Raw genomic sequence first — 24,712 nt, forward strand, 5'->3', positions numbered from 1 at the left:
TTAGTATGATAATCTCTAGGTCCACCCATGTTGCTGCAAATGGCATTATTTCATTGTTTTTAACGGCTGAGTAATATTCCATTGCATATATGTACCACATCTTCTTTATCCATTCCTCTGTTGATGGACATTTAGGTTGCTTCCATGTCTTGACTATTGTAAACAGTGCTGCAATGAACATTGGGGTGCATCTAATTTCTTGTTCTTATAAGGACACCAGTCATATTGAATTAGAGCCCACCCTAGTGACCTCATTTTAACTTACCTCTTTAAAGACCCTTCTCCAAATACAGTCACATTCTGAGGTACTGGGGGTTAGGGCTTCAGCATGAATTTTGGGGGGACACGATTCAGCCCATAATAAGGACCCAGGGTAAAGTTGCAGAGTTTGGGCGGTGGGGGGCAGATTTTGGCATCGTTTCAAAGGTGTCTCTTTGTAGGTGTCCACCTCACGGTGAAAACCTGTGTGTGCCACGGGGAGAGGCGAGGGGGTTCCAGCAGCACTGAGTACACTGTCGGCACTTGCAGTGTGGCTGATTCTCTTGTAGCAAAGTGGTTTTTGAGGCTGTCGCTAAAGGATGTTGTCACCGAACTTCAGGTGGCAGAAGTTATGGAATAAAATGGCAAGTTTAGTGCTTCCCTGGTGGTGCAGTGGTTGGGAGTCCGCCTGCCGATGCATGGGACGTGGGTTCGTGCCCCGGTCCGGGAGGATCCCATGTGCCGTGGAGCGGCTGGGCCCGTGGACCGTGGCCGCTGAGCCTGCGCGTCTGGAGCCTGTGCTCCGCAACGGGAGAGGCCACAGCAGTGAGAGGCCCCTGCGTACCAAAAAAAAAAAAAAAAAGGCAAGTTTAACTGGATGTTAATATTTATGGTATTAGAGGGCTTAGGGTGGAGCCAAAATGGAAGGAGACGTAAGAACTGCCACTGGTTAATTTAAAATGACCGACTAGAAAAGAGTGTCATCTAGGAACTTCCCTGGCAGTCCAGTGGTTAAGACTCTGTGCTTCCAATGCAGGGGGTGCGGGTTTGATCCCTGCTAGGGGAACTAAGATCCCACATGCTGCATGGTGCGGGGTAAGGGGGGGAAGAAAAAAAGCGTGTCATCTAGCTAGCTGATTGTTCTCATTTTGTGTTATAATTGATTTTAAATGGTATCTTTAACCTTTTTGCGGGGGTACTGTGTATCAAATTGACCCAGCAATCCAACTTCTATGAATTTATCCCATGAAATGATTGAGCAAGTGACACAGATGTATGCTGGTTGTTATTAATTGCAGTGTGATTGATGCAAACTATGGGCCCAACCACTGGGAACTGGTTAAATTATGGTCTCTCCAGGTTGTTGAATCCCATATGGTTATTAAAGGTGCTTATGTAGATCATGGATCGCAGGGGCTGGGTAGGCAACAGGCATGCATGAAACTGGCCTGTGTTGGGAGTAGGGAGTGACATGAATTGTGGCATTTGTGGGGTGAATGTGCCAAGTGAAGAGGACAGTGGCTGCTTGGTCCTAGTCGATTGCTGGCCACGTAGAAATGTGCACCCAGTGTGGCCAGACCTTCCCATTTTTAAATTCATAATTTGGAAGTATATAATTTATTCTTTTTTCCCGTTTTAGTGAGATATAATTGACATATACCACCATGTAAGTTTAAGGTACAGTATAATGATAGATTGTGAAATGATTACCACGATAAGTTTAGTTAACATCCATCATCTCCTATAGATAACAAAAAAAAGGACAAAGGAAAAAAAATGTTTTTTTCCCTTGTGATGAGAATTCTTAGGATCGACTCTCTTACAAACTTTCATCGATAGCACACAGAAATGTTCACTGCAGTCATCATGTTGCCTGTTACATCTCTAAGTACTTATTTATCTTGTAACTGGAAGTTTGTTCTTTTTGACCACCTTCATCCAATTTCCAGACTTTTCTATTTTTTTTTTAAAGAGAAGTCAGAAGTCTGGGTTTTTCTGGGAAATGCCCTGGTTTTTAAATGTTGGTAAGTACCTAAAAAAAAAGTGAACCCATTGTGTAGTACTAATAAGATTTAGCTGTGAGCTGGATCGGTCATTAGAGCACCCATTTCCTACTTCTGAGGCAGAATGTTCTCAAAGCGTGTGCTGGACCGGCCGCATCAGCATCACCTTGGAATTGTTAGGAATGCACAATTTTGGGCCACACTCCAGACTTCCTGAATTAGAAACTGTGGGGTGGGACTTGGCAATGTGTGGTCTAACCAGTCCTTCCAGGTGATTCGATGCACACTCAAGTTTGAGAACCATTGGTCTCTATTCTTGGTCACCATTCTGGTCCCTGTCCTTGTATTGCCTCTGGGAGTTACCTCAGGTTGCCAAAGACTCCTTTTCCCCCTCAATTAAGAGCATCTGTTGCCATATCCCCACTGGGCAGTTGTTCTTTTGCTGCCTTGTAGTGGTTCTTTATGTTTATTTAATTCTTAGATTGGTGTCTAACTTTCCACGCGTTTGTTTATTTCAGCTCCCAAACTAGCATGGAAACTCCTAGAGAGCAAGGATCTTGATTTAACTTTTTTCTTTTTGTTTAAATGAGTCTAGCACAGTGCGTTGCATAGTTGACATTTCCTAATTGGAAGGTACTTTCTGAAGATCATTGTTTTCTCATCACTCTGTCCGGCCACGCTGTCTTAAACAATCAAAACCACAGCATGGACTCTGCTGATTTGTTTCTGTCTTTTCCCTGACTTCTTCCCCTGTTAATCCTCCCAGAGTAACTTCTTTCCTGCCACCGGGGCAGGGAGGCTGCTTGCACAGTAATGGCAGGGTGCCTCTCCCAGCTTCCTGGTGGGTGGCTCCAGGGCCAGCAGCAGTGCAAGTTAGACACACCTCATGGGGGCCGTGAGGTGTGTGCTCATAGGCTGTGGGGTGCCCTAGGGATCGCCGAATGGTGGTGGGCTGGGCTGTGCAGGGGTGAGGTGTGATGAGGCTGGAGAACGGGTGTGAGGTAGGGACATCACTGCATGCTCTGAGGGCAGGGGGGCGACACTGGTGTTTTCCAGGGGAAGTGAGAGCATAAAGAGCAGAGTTGCAGGACATTTCACCTGGCAGCTGGGCGTGGGCTGGATGGGGCCGAGACACGGGTCACTTCTGCAGGGGTGTCAGAGGGAGTTAGCCTCTTGGCTGAGAGCTTCAGTTGTGTTCGCCCTGGACCCTGGGCCATCAGGAGTGAGACACCTGGGGTCTGGGGAGTAAGACAGCTTGGGGAGGGGGATAGCTGCCATTTAGAGTTGTTCTCTGTGCGGACTTGATCGTGAGCATCATCTAGGTTGTTGTGTAAAGGAAAACCTACCATGATTGCTGATACTGGAGAAAATGCAAAGTAAGAGAAAGGCCAGAGGCAGGTTGGACTCTAGAAGTGTTGGCTGGAGTAAACACACACAACGTGAGAGCTGTGAGTTTCAGTTTTATTTGGGGACTTCCCGAGGACTATAGCTTGGGAGGCAGCCTCTCTGACAGCTCTGAGGAACTGCTCCCAAGAGGAACGGGGAGCAGTCAGTATATATGTGATTTTGACGATGGAAGTACATTCGACCAAACACACAGTTTGGTAAGAAGGCTGCTGCTAGTCACAAGGTCTCTGTTAATGATTTTAGTGCTTTTCTAACAATGGGAGGATGCAAGAATCCAGGTTTGCAAAAATTTTCTCCTAAAAATATCTGTCTGAAGGCCTGTTCTGCCAGTTTTCCCAGAGCACAGAGTGCCTCATTCCTGATCTCTTCCTTGAGGTCAGGCTATGTTAAAGGTCAACAATTGCAGTGGCTAATGACTCTATCCTTGTAGAGCCAGATGGCTAGTGACATTGTTTAGTTGGCAGTGCCCCCTCATGATCATAAATTTAACGTAGGTTTGGAAGGCACTTCCTGACTATTTTGTACCACAGTGCTAGGAATGCCCATTCCTAGGTCAGGCCGGGATTTTGTTGGTAGGCCATTCAATGTGCTATTACTGGACTAGGCCCTGTTAACAGTAGTGAAAAGTCTCTGGACCACCTGTCTTACTAGTCTGTTATGGTCCAGGAAAGATTCCCTCTTGTTGCTTCCTTCCATATCTACAGTTACACTATTATAATCATTGATCTCAAATAGAGCTATATCTTGGGTCAATTGTTTCAAGTTGCCTAGTCATCGCTTTTATGGGAGGCTCAGTAACACATTTTGTAATGCAAGAAACAACGATCTTGTAAAATAGGTAGTATATAAGTAATATAGCTAGTAGCATTAATAGGGCCAAAAGTAAGAATTTAAGCCAAGAATTTCCATTAGGTGCAGGCTACTATATTCCCAGTTGCCTGCCCAATCTGTTCCATACCAGCACCAGCCCAATTTCCTAGTGTTATTAGTTTGATTAGCCTTGGATGGTTTAATTGTTCCCAACATAAGGGGGCTTTTAAACTTAAATGATCACAGCCTGGTGTTAGCCATATAAATCCATCCCATAACTGAAGGAGGTTATATTCTTTGACTGAAATTTAGCTCGTTGCTCTGATTGAGCTTGAGTAACTTTTAAAGAAAATTCATATTTATGGTCACAGTCAGAACAAGTATGATTCCCATCGAGTGACGTCAATAATGGCCCGAACGGACCTACAGCCTCTTTCATCTAGAATAAATTTCCTAAGGGCCATCCAGTTAGAGCCTTGGAGAAGAAAAACCCACCAAGGTAACCCAAAAGTACTGGATGTAGGTACTTGACCATAAACCCAACACTTGTATTAATTTAAAAAATCTGCCTGGGATTTGTGACCATGATAGAAAAACACTGATTTATGCAAAAGTCCAAGAAATTAAGAAAACACTGTAAATAATCATGTGGGTCAGGTCTGGCATCTTGAGATAGCTGTCTGCTTCTGATGTTGTCTTCTTGTCCTGCTGTGGGTATAGTTTTCTCCTCTGTTTGAACATTGTTTTAAGGTGATTTTGAGGTCAGCAGTCCTCTCAATAGACCAGTTCAGTGCAGGGGCCCTTCTTAAGTGGGAAATATGAATCCAAGAGTCAATTCCCTTCAGTTTCACTTCGCATGAGCTAGTTAAGAGTACCCGATAAGGGTCCTTCCATCTAGGTTGGAGATAGTTCTTTAAATGATGCCTTTTCCTGTATGCATAATCTCCTGGTTGCAGCTCATGGGGCACCTGGTCTTCATCCAAGGATAGAATACTGAGATAAGCTTCAGAAACAAACTTGGAATGTCCTTTTAATAATTCATTTAAACGTAACAGTAATGTAATATAACCACAAGGAACTCTCTGGGAAGTGAGTATAGGCAGTAAATACAGACCTCAGTGAACAAAACGAGCATTTAACATTCACTTTTTCTCTCTAAAATTACCCTAATTTCTACCACATACAGCCAAATTAAGACTAATTTGTTTGCAAAATAAGGCTGGTTAATGGATCACATAGGCTCTTTTAAATTGGCTGGGCTGGAGCTTTTCATAAGGAACCTCAGATTGAGTTTTTAAAAGGCCTCCCAAGACCAGGAAAGCCACACCAAGGGCTTGCCACAGATTCTGCCTGTGATATCTATAGATTTGGGTGAATTCCTGTGTTCCTGAGGTCCCCAGAATATCTTGAGATTCCTGCACCTGTCAGGAGGTGACCTTTCTTATTCATCTGATAAGGCTGCTGGCAACATAAGTTTCCCAATTTCTGGAGGGATCAGGTAGAGAGAAAAGATAAATGTTTCAGTTCTGCTTACAAAGGTATAATTTACCATGTGGCTGTAAGTCATAATTAGCTTGAGGGGAAAGGTTTCCTTATATCTGGAAAACACAGATTAAAAGTCAGTAATATTTCAGACAAAAACTATAAAAATTATGATGATATTCACCAGTTCACTCATTCCTATGTAACTAATCTTTTTTGCTAACAGTTTTATGAAGCTGTCAGGCTTTCCATTAGGATTCTTTAATTTCTTACCCAGTTCAGTGGTATGATCCAAAATTTATCAGAAATCTGTTCTTGTCAAAAAGTTCTTTCTATGAATCTTCTTGAAGATGAAGGATTTTTTGCAAAAGCACCAAAGTAAAACAATAACTGTCTATAAATGAGAAAATTCTTTGAAAGGCATAGTTTAAACACCTGATTATAATGCAATTGGCAAGGAAACTTGGCTACTGCTGTGACATACAGCGTTTTTTCCTTTTCTCAGTCTCAGGAATTGGAGATGGTCCGATAAGATAAGAATTCCTGTGCACAGGGAAAGAAATACAAATTTTTCCTAGAAGGACTTGTTCCCTTAGGGTCAGAATTCTGAACAGATGTTTTATCAAGCTAGCTTTCTCTAAGTTAACTGCGTATGCAAGAAAAGAGCCCCATTTGGGCCATTTTCAGTGTGATATTTCCTTTAATACCCAATTAAATAACTAACTTGTAAGTATAAGTTTCGTTAAGTACATACACCTGGCTGGAGTGTTAGCTGGAGGCTGGATTTCTGATGCCCCTTGTTTAGGAACGACTTTAGGCCTGCCCACCTAGTCACCCAGTCCAGACTGCCCAGTGTCTTTCAACTGAGCAAATCCCAGTGTGTTTCAGCTGGGCTCCCCCAGTATCTTTCAGCTTGGGGGAGGCCACCTTTTTTCCCAGTGTCTTTCAACTGGTGGGCTAGGTACCTGTTATATATCACCAAATAGAGCTCAGGATCATCAACCAATTAACAGGAGATCCAAGAACCAGGAGAGGCTTACTTAAATTCATTTGGACCTGCTGAGGAGGTGGATGGGCACAAAGGACCCTGCTGGTACCAAGGCTCTGGATCCTTATAGAGTTCAGGTGAAGGAGAGAAGTCTGCTCTGGGTCCCTTTGTGGTGGTTAAAGCTGTTGACTGAAATAAAAACACTTGTGAGAGATGTGTTTCAGTTTTATTTGGGGACTTACTGAGGACTATAGCCCAGGAGGCAGCCTCTCAGATAACTCTGAGGGACTGCTTCCAAGAGGTAAGTGGGGCAGTCAGTCCATATGTGATTTGACGAAGGGGGTACGTGCAACCAGGCACACATCTTGGTAAGAAGGTTGATGCTAGTCACAAGGAACAGATGTCTCTGTTAAGGATTTTAGGGCTTTTCTAAGTATGGGAAGATGCTAGAATCCAGGTTCATAAAACATTTCTCCTAAAAATATCTGTCTGAAGGCCTGTTCTGCCAGTTTTCCCAGAGCACAGGGTACCTCATTTCTGATCTCCACCTGGAACTCCTTTCAGGATGTATTGAAGGTCAGTGACTGCAGTGGCAAGTGACTCAATCCTTGTAGAGCCAGATGGCGAGCGACATTCTTTATGGCAGAAGCAAATACAGTGTGTAGCCATTTTGTGAGCTGCTTACCACTTATGCCTAATTAGGCCCAGTGGCCGGTCCAGATGTGGTTAAGTGTGTGAAGTTAGCTTTATTGTGCTTTTCATTTCGTTCTTCATATCATTCTTCATAGCTTATTGCTCCTGGGGCTTGTCTGTCTTGTTGGTCTTGTTTATCTTGTTTTCCTTTTAACAATTTAAAGGAAAATTACCTTTCAGGGCAGTAGAAATGAAAAGAATGGAAATTTCTAGAAAGGGACTGAGACAGTCCTGAAGCACTTAGCAGAGGCTGTAACTTTCACTGGGCCTTAGAGATGGAGAGATTGGTGTTAATTCTTATCATTACTCCAGCATGGTGTGGGATTTGGGGAAAGGAGGTGTGCTAGTCTGCTTGGGCTGCCATCACAGGCTACTATAGACTGTGTGGTTTGATTTCCTCACAGTGCTGGAGGCTCACAATACAAAATCAAAGTGCTGGCTGGGTTGGTTTCTGATGAGGCCTCTCTCCTCAGTTTGCAGATGGCTGCCTTCTTGCTGTGTCCTCACATGGCCTTTTCTCTGCACAGAGAGAGAGAGGTCACCAATCCTATTGGATCAGGGCCCCACCCAAATGACCTCATTTAACCTTTCTTTTTTTTTTTTTAAAGACCACATATATATATATATATTTAATATTTATTTATTTATTTATTTATTTTTGGCTGCGTTGGGCCTTCGTTGATGCGCGCGGGCTTTCTCTAGTTGCGGTGAGTGGGGGCTCTCTTTGTTGTGGTGCGCGGGCTTCTTATTGCAGTGGCTTCTCTTGTTGTGGAGCACGGGCTCTAGGCACGTGGGCTTCAGTAGTTGTGGCATGTGGGCTCAGTAGTTGTGGCTCATGGGCTCTAGAGCTCAGGCTCAGTAGTGTGGCACACAAGCTTAGTTGCTCCACGGCATGTGGGATCTTCCTGGACCAGGGATCGAACCTGTGTCCCCTGTGTTGGCAGGCAGATTCTTATCCACTGCGCCACCAGGGAAGCCCAACCTCATTTAACCTTAATTACCATCTCCAAATACAGTCATAGTGAGGGTTAGAGCTTCAGCCTGTGAATTGGGGGTGTGGGGGGGCACAGTTCAGTCCACATCCATAACAGGAGACGGATGTGCTCAGTCAGCCATGAAGTCAGGGCAGGATATGGGCTGGGTGGAAGGGGAGGGTGGTCGGGGAACCTGACCAAGGGAGGAGAGGGCTTGGAGGGTGTGCAGGAAGGTGGTGGCAGGGATTGCAGAAGAAGAGGCCCAGTCTGCCTGGTGCGTTCTTCCAGGTTCCCTCCCTGTCCTCACCTGGTATTCAGGAATTGTCATCATTTACAAAACGACACTTCTTCAGGTTGGAACATCCCTGAAAATTAGTTTCTCTGGTCCTTATGCTTGAATCCTTTGTCTGAGAAGAACTCAGGTCCAAGTTTTGAGAAGCACCTTTCTCCCCCTGAAAAGCAGACCTCATGTTCAGAGATGTGTGTGGAAGCTTTAGTTCCCAAGTCTGGCACCATCTATTAACATGACAGAAAAGGAGCAGGACTTTCTCCGTCGTCTTGCCATGAGGGGTCGGTCTAGACTCTTCCAAGGGCATAGTCCCCTTTCAGGTAAAGAAGGAGAAGCGATTTTTTTTCGGTACACGGGCCTCCCACTGTTGTGGCCTCTCCCATTGCGGAGCACAGGCTCCGGACGCTCAGGCTTAGAGGCCATGGCTCACGGGCCCAGCTGCTCCGCGGCATGTGGGATCTTCCCGGGCCGGGACACGAACCCGCGCTCCCTGAATCGTCAGGCGGACTCTCAACCACTGCGCCACCAGGGAAGCCCCTGGAGAAGCGATTTTTAAGAGTGGCTGGGAAAGGGGGAAATAAATGAGCTTGAGGGGGACGTCCTGACTGCCTGGATACCCAGGTGAGGTGGGAGAGGCAAGGACCGGAAATCCTCAAGGTGTCTTGAAAAATTAAGCGGGCGGAATGTTCTGAGGATGAGAGAGAGCTTCCCCTCTGCTCCCCAACTATACTTCAAGGGACCGAATGGCTCTCAAAAGTGAACTAAGAAAAAAAGAAGACGCAACAACCCAACGCCCCAGAAGGTGAGGGCTGCCCCTGGACAGATGCCAGGGGCTTTGTTTGAGAGCTGGGCGGCTGGGGGCGGGGTGAGGTGGGGCTGACGGGAGCCGCATAATGGGCGGTGCCTTTCACATTCAGAGCAGCCCTTTGATCGGAGGGCGATGAAAGTGCTGGAAAGTGGAGAGGCTCGATGGGAGTGGGAGGCCTTTATCTTCGACAAAAAAGGCATCTGCCGGACCCCAGCCCCTTCGCCCGCCCCTTCAGCCTGTGGGCTCCCGCAACAATGCCCCAACTGGGACCTGGGTCTCCCCACAGCTGAAGAAGTCTCGGGAAAGAGAAAGAAGTCTGCTGCACGTGTTGGACAGAGAGCTTAATGGATTCTTTCCACAAGCCTAGAAAGAAAGGGAGAGAGAAGAGGGGATGTGGGGAGGCAAGGGGAGAGTGGAATGGGAGACATGGCGGGGAGAGTGGGGAAGGAAGGGTGGCATTTGAACACTGAATTAAACTGTCAGGTAATAAGCTTGTTACTTCTTCCAGTGAACACAACTTTTCAGAAGACAGTGCAGATGGGGTGAGTATGTGTCATTGGAGGGAAGGGGAAGAGTGAATTCAGCTGACAAGACATGGTTTTGGGTGGACCGATCATGTTTTTTCTAAAAGACAGTATAATAAAAGACAAACACTGAAGTGAAAGCAGAAATCTGTCTATCTAGCTGTGTTTTCGAAGGGGAAAAGTAAGTCCCTTTAAGTCTTTGCACTGTTAGAAACTTCATGCTAATTGGAGTTTTATCATAATTGCGATAATTTCCACTAGTTCTTCCTTTCTTGCTGTCTCTTAACCCCTCATACAATCTCAACCAATGCAGATTAAGAGACTTGAAACAAAACAATTGCTTTTTGGCCTGGAGATGAGTATTTTCGGCTTGTGGATGATTTTTTGAGTCTATTCTGTGGGGTAGATGTACTCTTTGGGTGTAAATCTCGTGGTTCACCCAGTGCTATACCACTGAGTCAGATGTCCACCCAGGTGTAACTGGCATGGCCTGGGGAGGGAGGGGACAGGCAGAATCACATCCTATGTAGGGCTGTCTCTTCAGGGGCTGTGGTTTGGGTAGAGGGTTGGGGGAGGAGGGAGCACAGTGATTTGGCACTTCTGGAACACCTAGCAGGAGAAAAAAGTCTGAAATAAGAGGATGGTTTTGTGGAGTTTTTTCCCCAGTGGTGGAAATTGACCCGACACAGTGATCTGGGTGAGGGCCATTAATTAACAGACATGGAAAGCTCCATGGAGCCTCATGGCCTGTGCTGAGGGGGGAGAAACAAGGGAGGCAGAGAGGACAGAAAGTGAGACCAGGGTGTCTGCTTCTCTCGCTTCCTGAGATGGAAAAACTCAAGGACTTATAAGTAGATGACCGTCTGAGGTCATCACATCCAATCTCCCGCTCTGTTGGGGGCAAGAATCCTTTCTATGTGGTCATTCCAATTTTTTTTTTTTTTACGGCTTCATTCACTTTATTTTTCTCATATAAAACTATGTGGTGGCTACAGCTGGAGCCTGAGTCCTCTGCCCGGAAACTCTGGTGTGGGTCTTTACAAGATGGTCAGTGAATTCCTGATACGGAGAGTTGCTGAACACTGTCTCTTTCCAGAGATCAGGAGTGAGATAACTGTAGGTCTTGGAAATGGCATCAAAAGTGGCCTTGGCAAAGTTGCCCAGGGTGGCAGTGCAGCCCCTGGCAGAGGTGTAGCAGTCGTCAGTTGCAGCCATCATCAGTAGCATGTTGGGCACAGGGGCTGAGACGATGCCAGTGCCCCTGGGGCCAGGGATAAGGCACAGGAGCACAGAGCCACAGCGGCCAGTCACCTTGCAAGTTACAGTATGGGGCTTGCCGATTTGTTTCCCCAGTAGCCTCGCCACACGGCCATGATGGAGAGCTTGGCCAGAATGGTGGCTCCATGGATGGCAGTGGCTATCTGCTTAGAGCTCTTGACACCCAAACCGACATGTCCGTTGTGATCTCCAATGGTGACAAATGCCTTGAACCTGGTCTGCTGGCCAGCACGGGTCTGCTTTTGCACAGGCATAATCTTGAAAACCTCCTGCTTGAGGGATGTTCCTAGGAAAAAGTCAGTGATTTCAGATTCCTTGATGGGCAGAGGGAAGAGACAGCTCTCCTCCAGGGACTTGATCTTCAGGTCCTTAACCAGGCGGCCCAGCTTGGTGACGGGGAGCCACTCCTGCTTCTCAGCCTTGCCTCCATGTGTTCTGAGGCCCCGACCCTGGCTGTGACCCTGACCCCGGACACCGCTTCCAAACCTTCTGTGGAAGTCACCGGGGCCTCCCATTCCAGGGCCCCCAGGGGCCTCTGGGCCCTCCCCCAGCACCGGCGTCATATGCCGTTTGGTGTTTTTACGAAGAAGAAGGGTCATTCCAATTTTTTTTTTTAACATCTTTATTGGAGTATAATTGCTTTACAGTAGGGTGTTAGTTTCTGCTTTATAACAAAGTGAATCAGCTATACATATATCTCCATATCTTCTCCCTCTTGGGTCATTCCAATTTTGATTGAACAGTCCCAGTGTCAGGAAGAGCTCTGTTACAGTTCCCCAGGGAACATCCTTGTGCACTAATGAAACAGGAGGGAAAGGGGCAGGGCACAACCTTTAAAAGAATGACATAGCCATAGGACATGATGAAAACTAGTGAGAACCAACTGGGTCCAAGATGGCGGAAGACTCGACTTCCAGTGGACCTTGAGCCTCATTATATGCTCATTGTAATACATTAGCATATGCTAATGACACACCCACCAGCGCCATGAGAGTTTTGAGGCCCAGCATAAAAGGCTAAAAAGTGGGCCGTGGCCCAATTCCTGGAAATCCCCATCCCTTCGCCCAAATATTTGGAATAATCCTCCCACTCATTAGCCTATGAAATTACCCAGCCCATAAAAACTAACCACCCCATATTTCGAGGCCTCTTGCTTCTTGCCTTTCAGTGACCCACACTCTGTCTGTGGAGTGTATTTCTCTCTAAATAAGTCTGATTCTTACCTATCGCTTCGTCTTCAAATTCTTTCACGATGAAGAAAGAACCTTAAATTCACTGGCGACACTAGCATATTTATTACACACTTGTGCTTGTATTTCTATAGGAGTGATTCCTAGAAGTGGGACATGTACGTTTTCTCTTTTCATGGCTGCTCACAAATTATGCATGTGTGGAAACACACACTGTATTGATACATACAAAAATGAGTACATGGTAATCATGGCGAGACAGGGAGCTCAAAAAGAAGGAAGGACTTTCCAATAGTTAAAAATATCTCACGATAGAGCAGAGCACCTGACTTGGGGTAACAGGTGTTCAAAAAGTAGAGCTTGGCACACTCTGGAGACCACTGGGAACCTCTCCAAGGAGGCAAATCCCCCACTGGTGGCTTCTGTGAGTCCTTCCAAATACAATGCAGTTTCTAGGTGAGGCTTGGAGAACAACAAAGGTTTTGCAGGACCCATTCAGAAGCACTCTGAGCCCATCTCCTTGCAGAGGCTTCCACTGGGCTCTGCATGTCCTCTGCTGTAGACACAGACCTATCTACTGTATCCCCAGCTGGGATGCCCTGGATGCTGCTGGGACCCTCCCCTGGTGCCCTCAAGAGGTAAATGAATTTTTCCCAACAGGTCAGAAGTCTTCCTATGAGCCCAAGGGGGACACTCTGAAGATAGCAAGAATGGCTGGTGGCAAAGCTTTAGGCAAAGCTGCTATTTGCATGGTTGAGGACAGAAATCTTTACAGGTTTCAAGGGAAGTAGCCTGGTTTGCCCTAAGGTCTTGAAGGCTCTTGGCGTCACCTTTTTTTTTTTTTTTTTTTTTTTTATGTGGAGGACCAAACTATAGTTCTGGGGTGAGGTAGTGAATGTGATGGTTTCTCTCTGGGGTCTTCACCTGGGCCTGAGCTCCCACTGAGTGTTCGTGGTTATCCTTTACTGCCCTCTGTGACCTGTTGCCGTCACAGGCCCTTTTGTCCTGTCCCCCTGCCAACAGCCATGCCTCAGGGCAGGGGCCCATTCTTCCTTCCCAAATGCAGTTCCACCTCCCGGAGGACGGCTGACTGCAGCGTGGGGGAGGGATTGCTGCTGCTATTATTATCATTATTGCTATTACTATTATTGTAAATACGTTCTGCTGATCTCTTTGTTCTCCCCTCCAGGCGCTCAGAGTTCTAATATTCCACCACCTCCACCTCTCATCTTCTCTTCTCTAATGCATCTTGCTTTGCCCTCAGGTGCTGTTAACAGATTGACAGTGAGTGACAAGGACCTGTGTGAAGGTGTCTGTTACCCAGCAGTTTTTCTTTAAGAGAATTGGTTGTTGCTATGTCAGCACAGTAGCTTGGCAGGATGGCAACCATATAGGAGGCATTAGAGAAGAATTCTTTTTTTTTTTTTTTTTTTTGCGGTACGCGGCCCTCTCACTCTTCCTCTTGCTGAGCACAGGCTCCGGTCGCGCAGGCTCAGCGGCCATGGCTCACGGGCCCAGCCGCTCCGTGGCATGTGGGATCTTCCCGGACCGGGGCACGAACCCGTGTGCCCTTCATCGGCAGGCGGACTCTCAACCGCTGCGCCACCAGGGAAGCCCTAGAGAGGAATTCTTGGAGCTTCCTGGTGCATTCCCAAAGCTGGACTGGAGAAGGCAGAATGTGGATTTCTTTTGAAATAATGTTTTAAATGGAGGTTCCTAGTTAGTTGAGTCCGCAGAACGGCTTATGTTTGTGTGGAAAAACCGTAGAAACGGTACTGTTTCAGGAGCATGCTGGCCCCATCCGCCAACACCCTGATAGCCCACATCCTTCCTCGTGAGGATATGAGTCAGACTCTGCAAACTATGGTGCGGAGAATTGTCAGTCAGGGTCGGAGGACTCAGCCAGTAACTCACTGCAGCTCTCGGAAGACATTTCATATTTGAAAGAGTTGAATGTGGTCGGTATTCATCTCTTGAGGTTCTTAGAGCTCTGACCCTGACTGAATTCAGTCAATCGCTCCCAGCCCCGCCTGCATGTTGGAGTCACCTGCGGGGTGGGTGGGGTGGGGAATGTAGGCGGTGCTTGACACTAGCAGAGCTGTCATTACAGAAGCGGCCCCTCCAAGGGGGCTAGTGCACGTGCTTGTCCTGGTTTATGTGCAGCTGTTAGCAAGCACGGAGCAGCCCTGGATGCACCGTGTGGACTGATGCCTGGAGGAATGGAGATGAACAAGCTGCAGAGCAGTGCATGAGGCCTGCTAAGATTTATGTCCATGATGATGTGGATAATGAGTTATAATCTGTGTTTTGGAAAAAAATTGGCTTAGGAGGCTTCTGAGAAAATCAAACCATCTGGGTGTTTGGAAGGGGAGACTCATCTGAGATCTTGGAGAAGTGAACCTGAATCCTTGTAGGGCTGTATGAAATCTTCAACTGTAGACTTCTGCTAGGATTTCTCCTTGGGATCTGCCTGAGTCAGTCTGAGCCCAGAGCAGAGGTCCCAGGACATCTTTGGATTAGGGGCAGTGGGGTCACCTCTGGGATGCCTCCAAGGGGCTTCTGTATCCAACCTGCTTTCTCACTGGAAAGGCATAGGAAACCTTCATTTTGTCCCTTCTTGCTGTCAGAAATTTCCCTTTTCCTTTTCTATGATTCGCCTTAGTCATTGATTTAACCTTGTGGATAGAAAGTCTCAGCCTGCATTTACTTCAGAAACAATGGAAGTTATCTCTGTTTGCCAAGACTTGGCTTTTTATTCCTTGATTGTTTTACATTACATTGTAATGTATAGCTTCAGTATTTATTTATGGAAAGGTTTTTATTTGACTGCTTAAAGGCCAAAGGAGCAAAAACAACAAAACCAAAAAAAGGTGTATGCATATTAACTATCTTTTAAAAAAGTTATTTACTTAATTTAGTTATTTTTTGGCTGCATTGGGTCTTTGTTGCCTCACGCGGTCTTTCTCTAGTTGTGGCGAGTGGGGTCTACTCTTGGTTGCGGCGTGTGGGCTTCTCATTGCGGTGGCTTCTCTTGTTACAGAGCACAGGCTCTAGGCATGTGGGCTTCAGTGGTTGTGGCACGCGGGCTTCAGTAGTTCTGTGGCTCGTGGGCCCTAGAGCGCAGGCTCAGTAGTTGCGGCACACCGGCTCAGTTGCTCTGCGGCATGTGGGATCTCCCCAGACCAGGGCTTGAACCAGTGTCCCCTGCATTGGCAGGTGGATTCTTAACCTCTGGGCCACCAGGGAAGCCCCATATTAACTATTCAAAAGAGAGTAGAGCTGAGATTGATATGCTTTATGAGTAGACTTTGTCCTCAAATTCTTTTTTTGTGTGTGTGTCCTTAAATTCTTACACTGAAATACTAATCTCCAGGACCTGTGACCGAGACCTTATTTGGAAGTAGGGTCTTTGCAGATGGTCAAGTTAAGGTGAGATCATTGGGGTGGGCACTAATCCAATATGACTGTGTCCTTATAAAAAGAGGAACTTAAGACACAGAGTACACAAGGGAAAACACCATGTAAATATTGGAGTTATGCTGTCCCAAGCCAAGAAAATACCAGAAACTAGGAGAGAGGCCTAGAACAGATCCTCCTCTAACACCTTCAGAGGGAGCATGACACCACTAACACCTTGATTCTGGACTTCCAGCTTCCAGAACTGTGAGACAATGTGTTTCTGTTGTTTAAATTACACAGTTTGTTAAGATAGTCCTAGCTAACCAGTGCAACATGTGAGAAAATGTTAGCAGAAACCCCAAAGAAAGGAATTGACTGGAGACAAGATGCCTCTGGGGTCAACTTAGCCAAACAGAGTTGTTTCTTAGGAATTTGCTTCTCTGTGAGTCACATCCTGGAACCTCACATTTGTTAGACTGGCCCAGACTTTGCCAAGAACAGCAAGGAGAGTAAACTACATAGGGACGATTGACAGTTGATAATCCTTTGGAGAGGCCCCTGTAGGTTTCTGAGGAAGCTGGGTCTGGCCCTTAGTGGCTTTAGCTGGGGTGAGTTGGGGGCTGTGTATTGTTTTTGTGGAGCCCTCATGTCCTCCCTGCCCTCTGCCTCAAGACGTGGAGACTTTCTGCAGGGACCTGGGGGTGGTGACCTCTTCTACTCAGGGGCAGACACAAGTGGCCACCCTTGCTTTGCACCAGAGGTTTGCGGCAAGGAAGGCACCTCCAGCAGTGCCTCCGGGGACCTGCCCCTGGTTGGACAGAGCTCTGGTGGCCCCAGGAGTGGACATTGAGCCGAGGTCTGGGCAGCAGAGGTGATAAAGTGCTGCTGTTTGGAGGAGGCAGAGACTCACCTCCTTAGCTGTGTGGTGGTGAAGATGGTAGCTAACAAGGGCTCAGAGTCACTGGATGTGTTAGGCTCCAAGCAAACCCTGGCAGGGCCTCACTCAGAGACTTCTTCCTCGGGAAACCATGTCTGGTCTTTCTCCCAGGAGTCTAGTTTGTGTCAGTAAGAGCTTTTCTCCGTTAAACATAAACTGCACCAGAGGCTTGCCCAGGTCCCTGCAGAAAGTCTCCACGTCCTGAGCCACGGAGGGAGGAGTTGGGGTGGCTGCCTTCTAGGAATACCTGGGCCAAACCATCCCTTTAGGTGCTTCTCTGAGCCTTCCTTTGGCTTTCACTGAATGCGTTTCATGGAACAGATAACGAGCCCTGTGTTTGGTGCTCAGGATCTTCCGGGGAGCACTGTGGGCTGGGATCCTTGCTTTTCCAGCCAAGAAAACTCAGCCCCTTCCGCCAAATCTCTTAGGTGGGCACTTGAGGCAGAGTGGTCAGTGGCTTATCCGGTGCTGGCTTTTCATCTGCAAGATGCTTAAGGCCTCTCACAAGTAGTTAGGCTGTAAATAAGCACAGTATTAAAGCCTCCAAGGTTAACAGTTAGAAAGTTGTAGCAGCTCTAGAAGAAAAGACTCGGTGAGTACAGGAAGTTGTGTTAGAGATTTAAAAAGGGCGTTTCTGTGGTTTTTTAGGAAAAAAAGAAAGACTTAGTACCAACTCAGACACATGCACAGTTCACTGTTCACACTTCCTTAAAAGACATGTATTTGTAGTATGGCTGCCTCAGAGTTGCCGGGTGCCGCACGGAAGGACCTCCTTCCTGCCAAGGCAAAGCAGCAAAGGGCCAATCTGGGAAGGGTTTTGATTTGCTTGTGGATGGGCTGTTCTAGCAAGCCTGAAATCATAGAGTGAAAGTTTAACTTTGGGCCACTGTCTCTGGGAGGGTGATGTCTTTCTGTGATACACCAGCCCCCTATTCGTCCCCTTCTTCTTCTTATTTTTTTTTTTTTTTTTGCGATACGCGGGCCTCTCACCCTTGTGACCTCTCCCATTGCGGAGCACAGGCTCTGGATGTGCAGGCTCAGCGGCCATGGCTCACGGGCCCAGCCACTCCGCGGCATGTGGGATCTTCCCGGACCGGGGCACGAACCCGTGTCCCCTGCATCGGCAGGCAGACCCTCAACCACTGCGCCACCAGGGAAGCCCCCCCTCTTCTTCTTGACATCACCTCCCGCACTTCCAGGTAAAATGAAAACCCTAGGATGGCAAGGATCTTGTCTTTCTTGTTCATTACTGTATCTTCAGTGCTTGGATCAGTAGGCACCAATAACAATTTATTGGCTGAATTAATGAATGGAAGAAGAATGAATGAGCTTCAGGAATAGTTAGCACTGTACTTGCTGTGATTCTGTTCTTTATTAGTTGACATAAGAATGACCCTTCATGACACCTATCAGATCCATTACACTCTCTCATTCTTGATGATGCTTGGTTGGCCAACACTCAATTTCCAGAATTCCAGGCTAACCCAGGATTACGACCGGCTTTTTGCTCCCTATCCTGTGCTTCCCCGCACCCCCATCCCCAGCCTCTGCTGTCCCCAGACCTTCTGTTGCTTGAGGACCACAGGCTGCTAGGGAACCTTCAGGATGAGCACCTTTAGCCAGGTTACTGTCCTGATGCTCTTCTTCCACCAGGACTGTGTGTAATTCTGAATAGGGACGCGTCTGACATCCTGAATAACTTAATGCACTAAACTCCCCGTCAACCATTTTAATGTCTCAAGGACATTACTTCTTCCTAGGCAAATGGGAAAACTACATTTCCCAGCCTCTCTGAGGATTAGGCAAGGCCATGTGACTACTTCTAGCCAATGAATTGTGGGAATTCCAGGCTGAGGCATTTAAGAACTGTAGGTCACCTGCCATGTTCACTCCATTGCCTCCCATGGAAACCGATGGGAGAAGAGTGTCACAAGATAAACCAAACTGGATTCCCAAGGGACTAGACGGATGAAAGAGCCACTACCTCACTCATACTTTGTGAGCAAGCTACAGACATTTGCTAAGCCTTTGAAATCTCATGTTTAATTTGTTATTGTGGCAGAGCTTAGCCTATCCTGATTTATACCAGGAGAATATGGGAGTTTAAGAGAATGGAGGCTTGGTAGGGACAAGCATTTAAGGAATAAGTCCAAATGCAGACCTCCCAAAGCTGGCTGAGGGATAAGCTCAAAGAAAACGTGAGTCTCTGGGGGTAAGATTTACTCCCCCACATTAGGCCTAATACTCCTCCCTTACCCCCACCCCCCATTTACTTTTCTGAGAAGTTTGGTGAGTCTGGCTTGTCTGCAGATGCTCCCTATTTGGCTTGGCTGGCGAAGTTTTGCTGGGCTTCCTTTATAAGTGTCCATCCTGCCTCAGACTTCAGTTTCTGGCAGAGCCATTTCTAAACCTTATTCGTTCAGTCAAAATTTATTGAATGTTTACAGTATGTCATGTCCTGTGTGCCAGATGGGAAGGATGCAGAGGTGAGGAGGACACGATTGCTACTCTCGGGGTGGCTACACAGGGTGATGCCATTAGCGGTGTAATAAAATAGTCATAGGAGGCTCTGGGCAAAGAGGAGATGGTCTCACTGTGCCTGGGAGTTAATGACAGAGGCTTCACGAGGAGGAGATTCTCCTGTTGCTATTTCAAAAGACACGTGTGTGTCTGCCATAGGGATGAGGGTAGGAGAAGCCTTCCAGGCAGAGGGAACAGTGGGCGTGTGCAATTGCAGCAGCGCGGTTTCCCTGGCACGCTGCTGGGGCTGCATCGGCACGGAGGTACAGATTGTACCGGAGGCAGGGCTTCTGTATAAAATTGGCTTTGGGAGATTGTCTGCATTACCACTTAATGCTTATTGAATTTGTGTTTTAATGGAGAGTTAAATTTTTACTAAAAAACGAAAAATGCAAAAGTAAAAAGGTTTTTAGAAAAAAGAATAGTAAAAACCTTTTGACTGGGTAGGAATCAATACCAAGGAAATAATTTGAAAATAGAAAAAACTTTCTGCTCCCAGATGCTCTCGATGGTGTTATTCATGATAGTTTTAAAAAAATGAAGACCTAACTATTTGACAATAGAAAGTTTAGCTAAGTGATGACCCATCACATGCAATGTGAGGCTAAGAACTCTGTCATGTGAGGAGATGCTTACACTGTCACACAAAAAGTGCAGGCCTCTCACCGCTGTGGCCTCTCCCGTTGCGGAGCACAGGCTCCGGATGCTCAGGCTCAGCGGACATGGCTCACGGGCTCAGCCGCTCCGCAGCATGTGGGATCCTCCCGGACCGGGGCACAAACCCGCGTACCCTGCATCGGTAGGCGGACTCTCAACCCCTGCGCCACCAGGGAAGCCCACTATTTTTTTTTTAATTGAAGTGTAGTTGATTTAGAGTGTTGTGTTAATTACTGCTGTACAGCAAGGTGACACAGTTAAGGATACTAAATATTATGTATAATACAATCAATTGTATAAAAGGTATAGAATAAACTGAAAGAAAATATACTCAATATATACCCACATGTTGTTAAAAGCAGTTATAACTCGAGTGTTGAAATTATGGGCAGTTTAAAACTTCTTTTGTATAAAATTTTCTGTTTTCTAGATACAGTGTGAGTGCTACTCTTATCTGGGTGAAAAAAAGCTTTAGTGTGCCTTTCTTTCTGATTCCTTTTCTGCTTTCCCATTTCCCTCTCTCCTCCCACCTCTAACCCTCCCTCCCTTCTTCCCAATTTCAGACTCCTAGGTCTTTAGCATAAGCCTAATAATTTAAATTAGACCATATGACCAAAGTCAGTTACGCTACTTGGTAGCAGCGTACCTCGTGTACAGCATGGTGGTGAAGATCTCGGGCTCTGGTATTGAACTGTTTGGGTTCACACACTTTGCGGGGACACTTTGTTACTAAGCTATGTGACCATAAGCAAATTATTTAACTTCTTTCCCCCTCATTTTCTTGTTCTTTAAAATAGATTTAACAGTAGTTACTACTTTAGGATGTTGAGAGGATTAAATGAGAACAGAAGCGAACTCTTTAGCAGGGTACATAGTCAGCACTCAGAAAATAATGTTACTGGCTTAGTTTTGCTATGCAAACTTATTTAAAGCTTAATCATCAAGAGCAAAGATGAACATCCTAGCAAGTCTTTGTAAGCGTCTTGTCAACAGGTGACCCTTGAATACGTTGAGAGGGGACTGAATAAACAAAGTTCTTATTTAACATATAATGTTAAATATAACATTAATATAATGTTATATTTAATAACATTAAATGTTATTAAACATTAATGTTATATTTAATAACATTAACAATGTTAATGTTAATAATATAATTATTAATATAATATAATGTGGCCCATACAGTGTTCCCCAATTTGCAGACTGGTGAGTCTATTAGAATGAGTGGCTCAGTCTTCTCTAAATACCAAGAACACTTTAATAAAAATATTCCAGAATCAATGGAAACTCTTAGAGGAAGGTCTCTTAACAACAGGTAACCTGGGCTCATCCTGAATGCCTTTAGAACACTAAAAGCCATCAGCAGGTGTTTGTGAGCCGATCAGACCCAGGGATCTTGGTTTGGATGAGTTATACTGAGACAGAACGTGTGAAGCCTTAGCCTGGGGCATGGCAAACCTGAGAGGTGTTTCCATAACGCCCCCTCGCCTCCCCTCCGAAGGTTCTTCCTCCAGCTGATTGAAAGCCATTTAGCAACACCCAGTGGTGTGGATAGGTCTTCACTGTATGGCTTTAGAACCCAGGGGCTCATCTTGAGTTTCCTCACTTAGACTGAAATCTGCAGACATGCCCATGGATATGTTTGCTTCTGTCAACTCACATCACCAGCAGAGGGGTGGGGAGGGTGGGAACACAGCATGGCCCAGAGGGTCCTGTCCCAAGATAGAAGAGGCTGGTCTACAGATCCTTGGGGAGCTGACCTCCAGGAGAGTCTGGAGGAGGTGTCTCTGACAGCAAGGAGGGGATGTGGAGAGAAGGGAGGAGAGGAGGGGATTTTACAAAGAGGGAGCTGCCCCCCTCCCCATTTGGTTAAGGTGCCTTGACAGGGACAGAGTAACCCAGGGAGGAAGGGGTGTGGAAGGAGGGTGTGTGACAGGCAGGCTCACACGTGGTGGCCTGTGGGAAGCAAGGTGACGAGACTCCCATGCTCTTTGCCACTCAGAATGAGGAGGAGAAAGAAGGGGATTGGGGCTGCACAGTGTCATTTGATGACTTGAGACCTGCAATGTGTTATCTCCAGAGAACTGAAAATTTCCTGCTGAAGACCTCAGGATCAGACAGGTCCCGCCTGTCTGCATTTCAGCCAGAGGGAGAGGGGGAACATTCCAGCAAAGTCAGTATCCTATACACTGATTACTGGGGCAGCTGTCAAAGGTGATATGTCTGTGTCCATACTTGGGCGAATGAGGGGGAAAATGCCACAGTGCTGTCAGGAGCCTTGTAGAGGGGGGCTGGTCCCGATTCCCACCTGGAAAGGTGCCAGAATCCCCGCCTTTCCCCCTCTGACCTAGCTCTCCAGTGCCAAGGGGAATTCACTGCTTTGTAAAATTCCTTGAGTCTGGATTGTCCCCAAAGATGTTACAGTTAACCCTTCTCTTGCCATGTGTGCCTGAAATCAGCTTGGGAAACCCAGCACGCTCTCCCCTCCTCGGGGAGAAGCAGAGCGCACTTTAGTGTGTCAAGACTTGACAGAGTTTCGTAAAGATAAAAATCTGATTTTGTGTAGCCTTCATTTCCCCTCCTTTTCCCACAATAACTTCCATTAACATCCCATGGACCTAATGAATCCATTGGCTGGCAGATGCCACCCTGATGGTTGGGAAAGACCTGTGTGTACTGTGTACAGTCCTGTCCAGTCCTTGATGTAATTGGAACCTGTTGGTTCGTGTGTCTGTCTGTGTGTCCCTCCCTGCCCCACCTCCCCAGGTCCTCACAAGCCAGCTCTTTGGGACCCTCACCTCTTGATCACTCTCATGGGAGAGTTCCAGGTTGTCGGCGTCCCTCTTGAGGCATTTCCCCAGGTGTCATCTGCTGGGGGCTGACTTGGGCAGGACTGTCCTCCTTTTCTTTGGACACGGTCCAGGGACTTGCATTCCCTTTTTTATTTTTTATTTTATTTTTTGCTGTATGCAGGCCTCTCACTGCGGTGGCCTCTCCCGTTGCGGAGCACAGGCTCCGGACGCACAGGCTCAGCGGCCATGGCTCACGGGTCCAGCCGCTCCGCGGCATGTGGGATCTTCCCGGACCGGGGCATGAACCCGCGTCCCCGGCATCGGCAGGCGGACTCTCAGCCACTGCGCCACCAGCGAAGCCCTGCATTCCCTTTTTTAGCGGCAGGGTCCAGTCCTTATATAACGAACACAGGTGAGGCTACTGCCAACCATGGACAAAAGAAATAAGACGGCAGCTAATGATTGCTGCGTCAGAGGACTTAAGAGACCTATATTTTCTCCCCTCAGGTCATCTTTGCTTTAAACCAGACCCTCCTGCAGCAGGAGAGCCTGTGAGCGGGCAGCCTCTCATCAAACACTATAACTGCGGGGACCTCAGTTCCATCATCTTCAGCCATGACAGCTCCCAGGTGAGAGCCCCATCCCCTGCTCAGCTCAGGGTGCATTCAAGTGCAAGAATAAGGATGTTACCTGCCGACACCGGGACATCCTGTGTACAGAGGATCGAGGTCATGAAGGGCTCTAAAAATACAATTGGGCACATGTAGGTGTCGAGTGGGATGCTGCAGCTAACAAAAGCATTCTTTAGGAAACTTAAGAACTGAGAGGGGGACTTCCCTGGTAGCTCAGTGGTTAAGAATCCTCCTGCCAATGGAGGGGACACAGGTTCGAGCCCTGGTCCGGGAAGATCCCACGTGCTGTGGAGCAACTAAGCCCGTACGCCACAACTACTGAGCCCACATGCCACACTACTGAAGCCCTCGCGCCTAGAGCCCATGTTCCACAACAAGAGAAGCCACCGCAATGAGAAGCCCGAGCACCGCAATGAAGAGTAGCCTCTGCTTGCTGCAACTAGAGAAAACCCGCGTGCAGCAATGAAGACCCAATGCGCCATAAATAAATAAATTTATTAAAAAAAACAAAAAAAGAACTGAGAGGGGCATTGATGAAAGTTAATTCCCAGAGGAAGTCAAAGGATGAAGCTTCAAGGGACTTGGCGGCAGGCCCCATGGCTTAGGCAGCAGGCAGCATGAACCAGCCTTCAGAGAGGAGAAGGGGTCTGAGTCTGAAAGCCTCCTTGCTGGCTTAGGTAACTTTTGAGAAATGATGGAGCAGAGCTTTGGTTGCAGCTTCTGGTGACTTCCAGCAACATGTGAGCATGATGCAATGGGAAGTGTTCCTGGTATTCTTATGGAGGGGCACATAAGAAGCTGGGGAGGCTGCCAGCATTTCCGGACACGGATTCCATCCTGCAGTACTGCAGTGAGTGTGGCCGAACTGGTGCAGTCAGTGTAGACACAGGCCAGGCCTTACCTGGGGGCCACCTAGGGGAAGAAAGTGGCCGGCCAGGGCTCAGAGGATGGCAGCCTCCCTACAGGAGGGAGGTAGGATGGATATTTGTTATGCTTCGATCAGCAAGCTTCCCGTGGGACAAACCCTGGCTTCCTTCCCTTCCCCACTAAGATCACGTGGAAGTGGCAAGTCCAGCTGAGCTTCTGACATGGGGGAGTGTTTTGTCTTGCCCACCTTCAGGACACTGGAAAAGAGAGAGGAGGGAGCTGGTGGGTGTGAGTGATGCTGTCCAGGTCTGTTAGATCCGGGGACCCTGTCATAGGAAATGGGAGTGAGTATAAGAGGTGAAAAAGGAATGTCCCAGGGAAAGGGACTCACCCTGCAAATATCAAAAGATAAAAGGAACTTTCCAGAAAGTCTACAGAGGGAGGAAGTAAAACCAAGGCAGAGCAAGCAAGAGGAAGCGG

At 47.2% G+C, this 24,712-nt stretch overlaps 1 protein-coding gene and 1 pseudogene across 1 annotated transcript in view; one reads left to right on the top strand and one right to left on the bottom strand.

Moving 5' to 3' along the window:
- Positions 1-24,712, top strand: part of TRABD2A (TraB domain containing 2A) — a 58,564-nt gene that overhangs the window by 20,924 nt on the left and 12,928 nt on the right. The window contains 2 exon segments of the mRNA XM_089922910.1: positions 23,241-23,295; positions 23,298-23,362. Coding sequence (XP_089779036.1) covers positions 23,241-23,295; positions 23,298-23,362 — 120 coding nt within the window.
- On the bottom strand, positions 10,502-12,669 carry LOC111165406 (small ribosomal subunit protein uS5 pseudogene; annotated as a pseudogene).

The sequence above is a fragment of the Delphinapterus leucas genome, chromosome 13, assembly GCF_059928025.1.
Source record: "Delphinapterus leucas isolate spDelLeu-1000000601 "Yukka" chromosome 13, BTC_Dleu_Yukka2, whole genome shotgun sequence".
Classification (NCBI taxonomy): domain Eukaryota; kingdom Metazoa; phylum Chordata; class Mammalia; order Artiodactyla; family Monodontidae; genus Delphinapterus; species Delphinapterus leucas.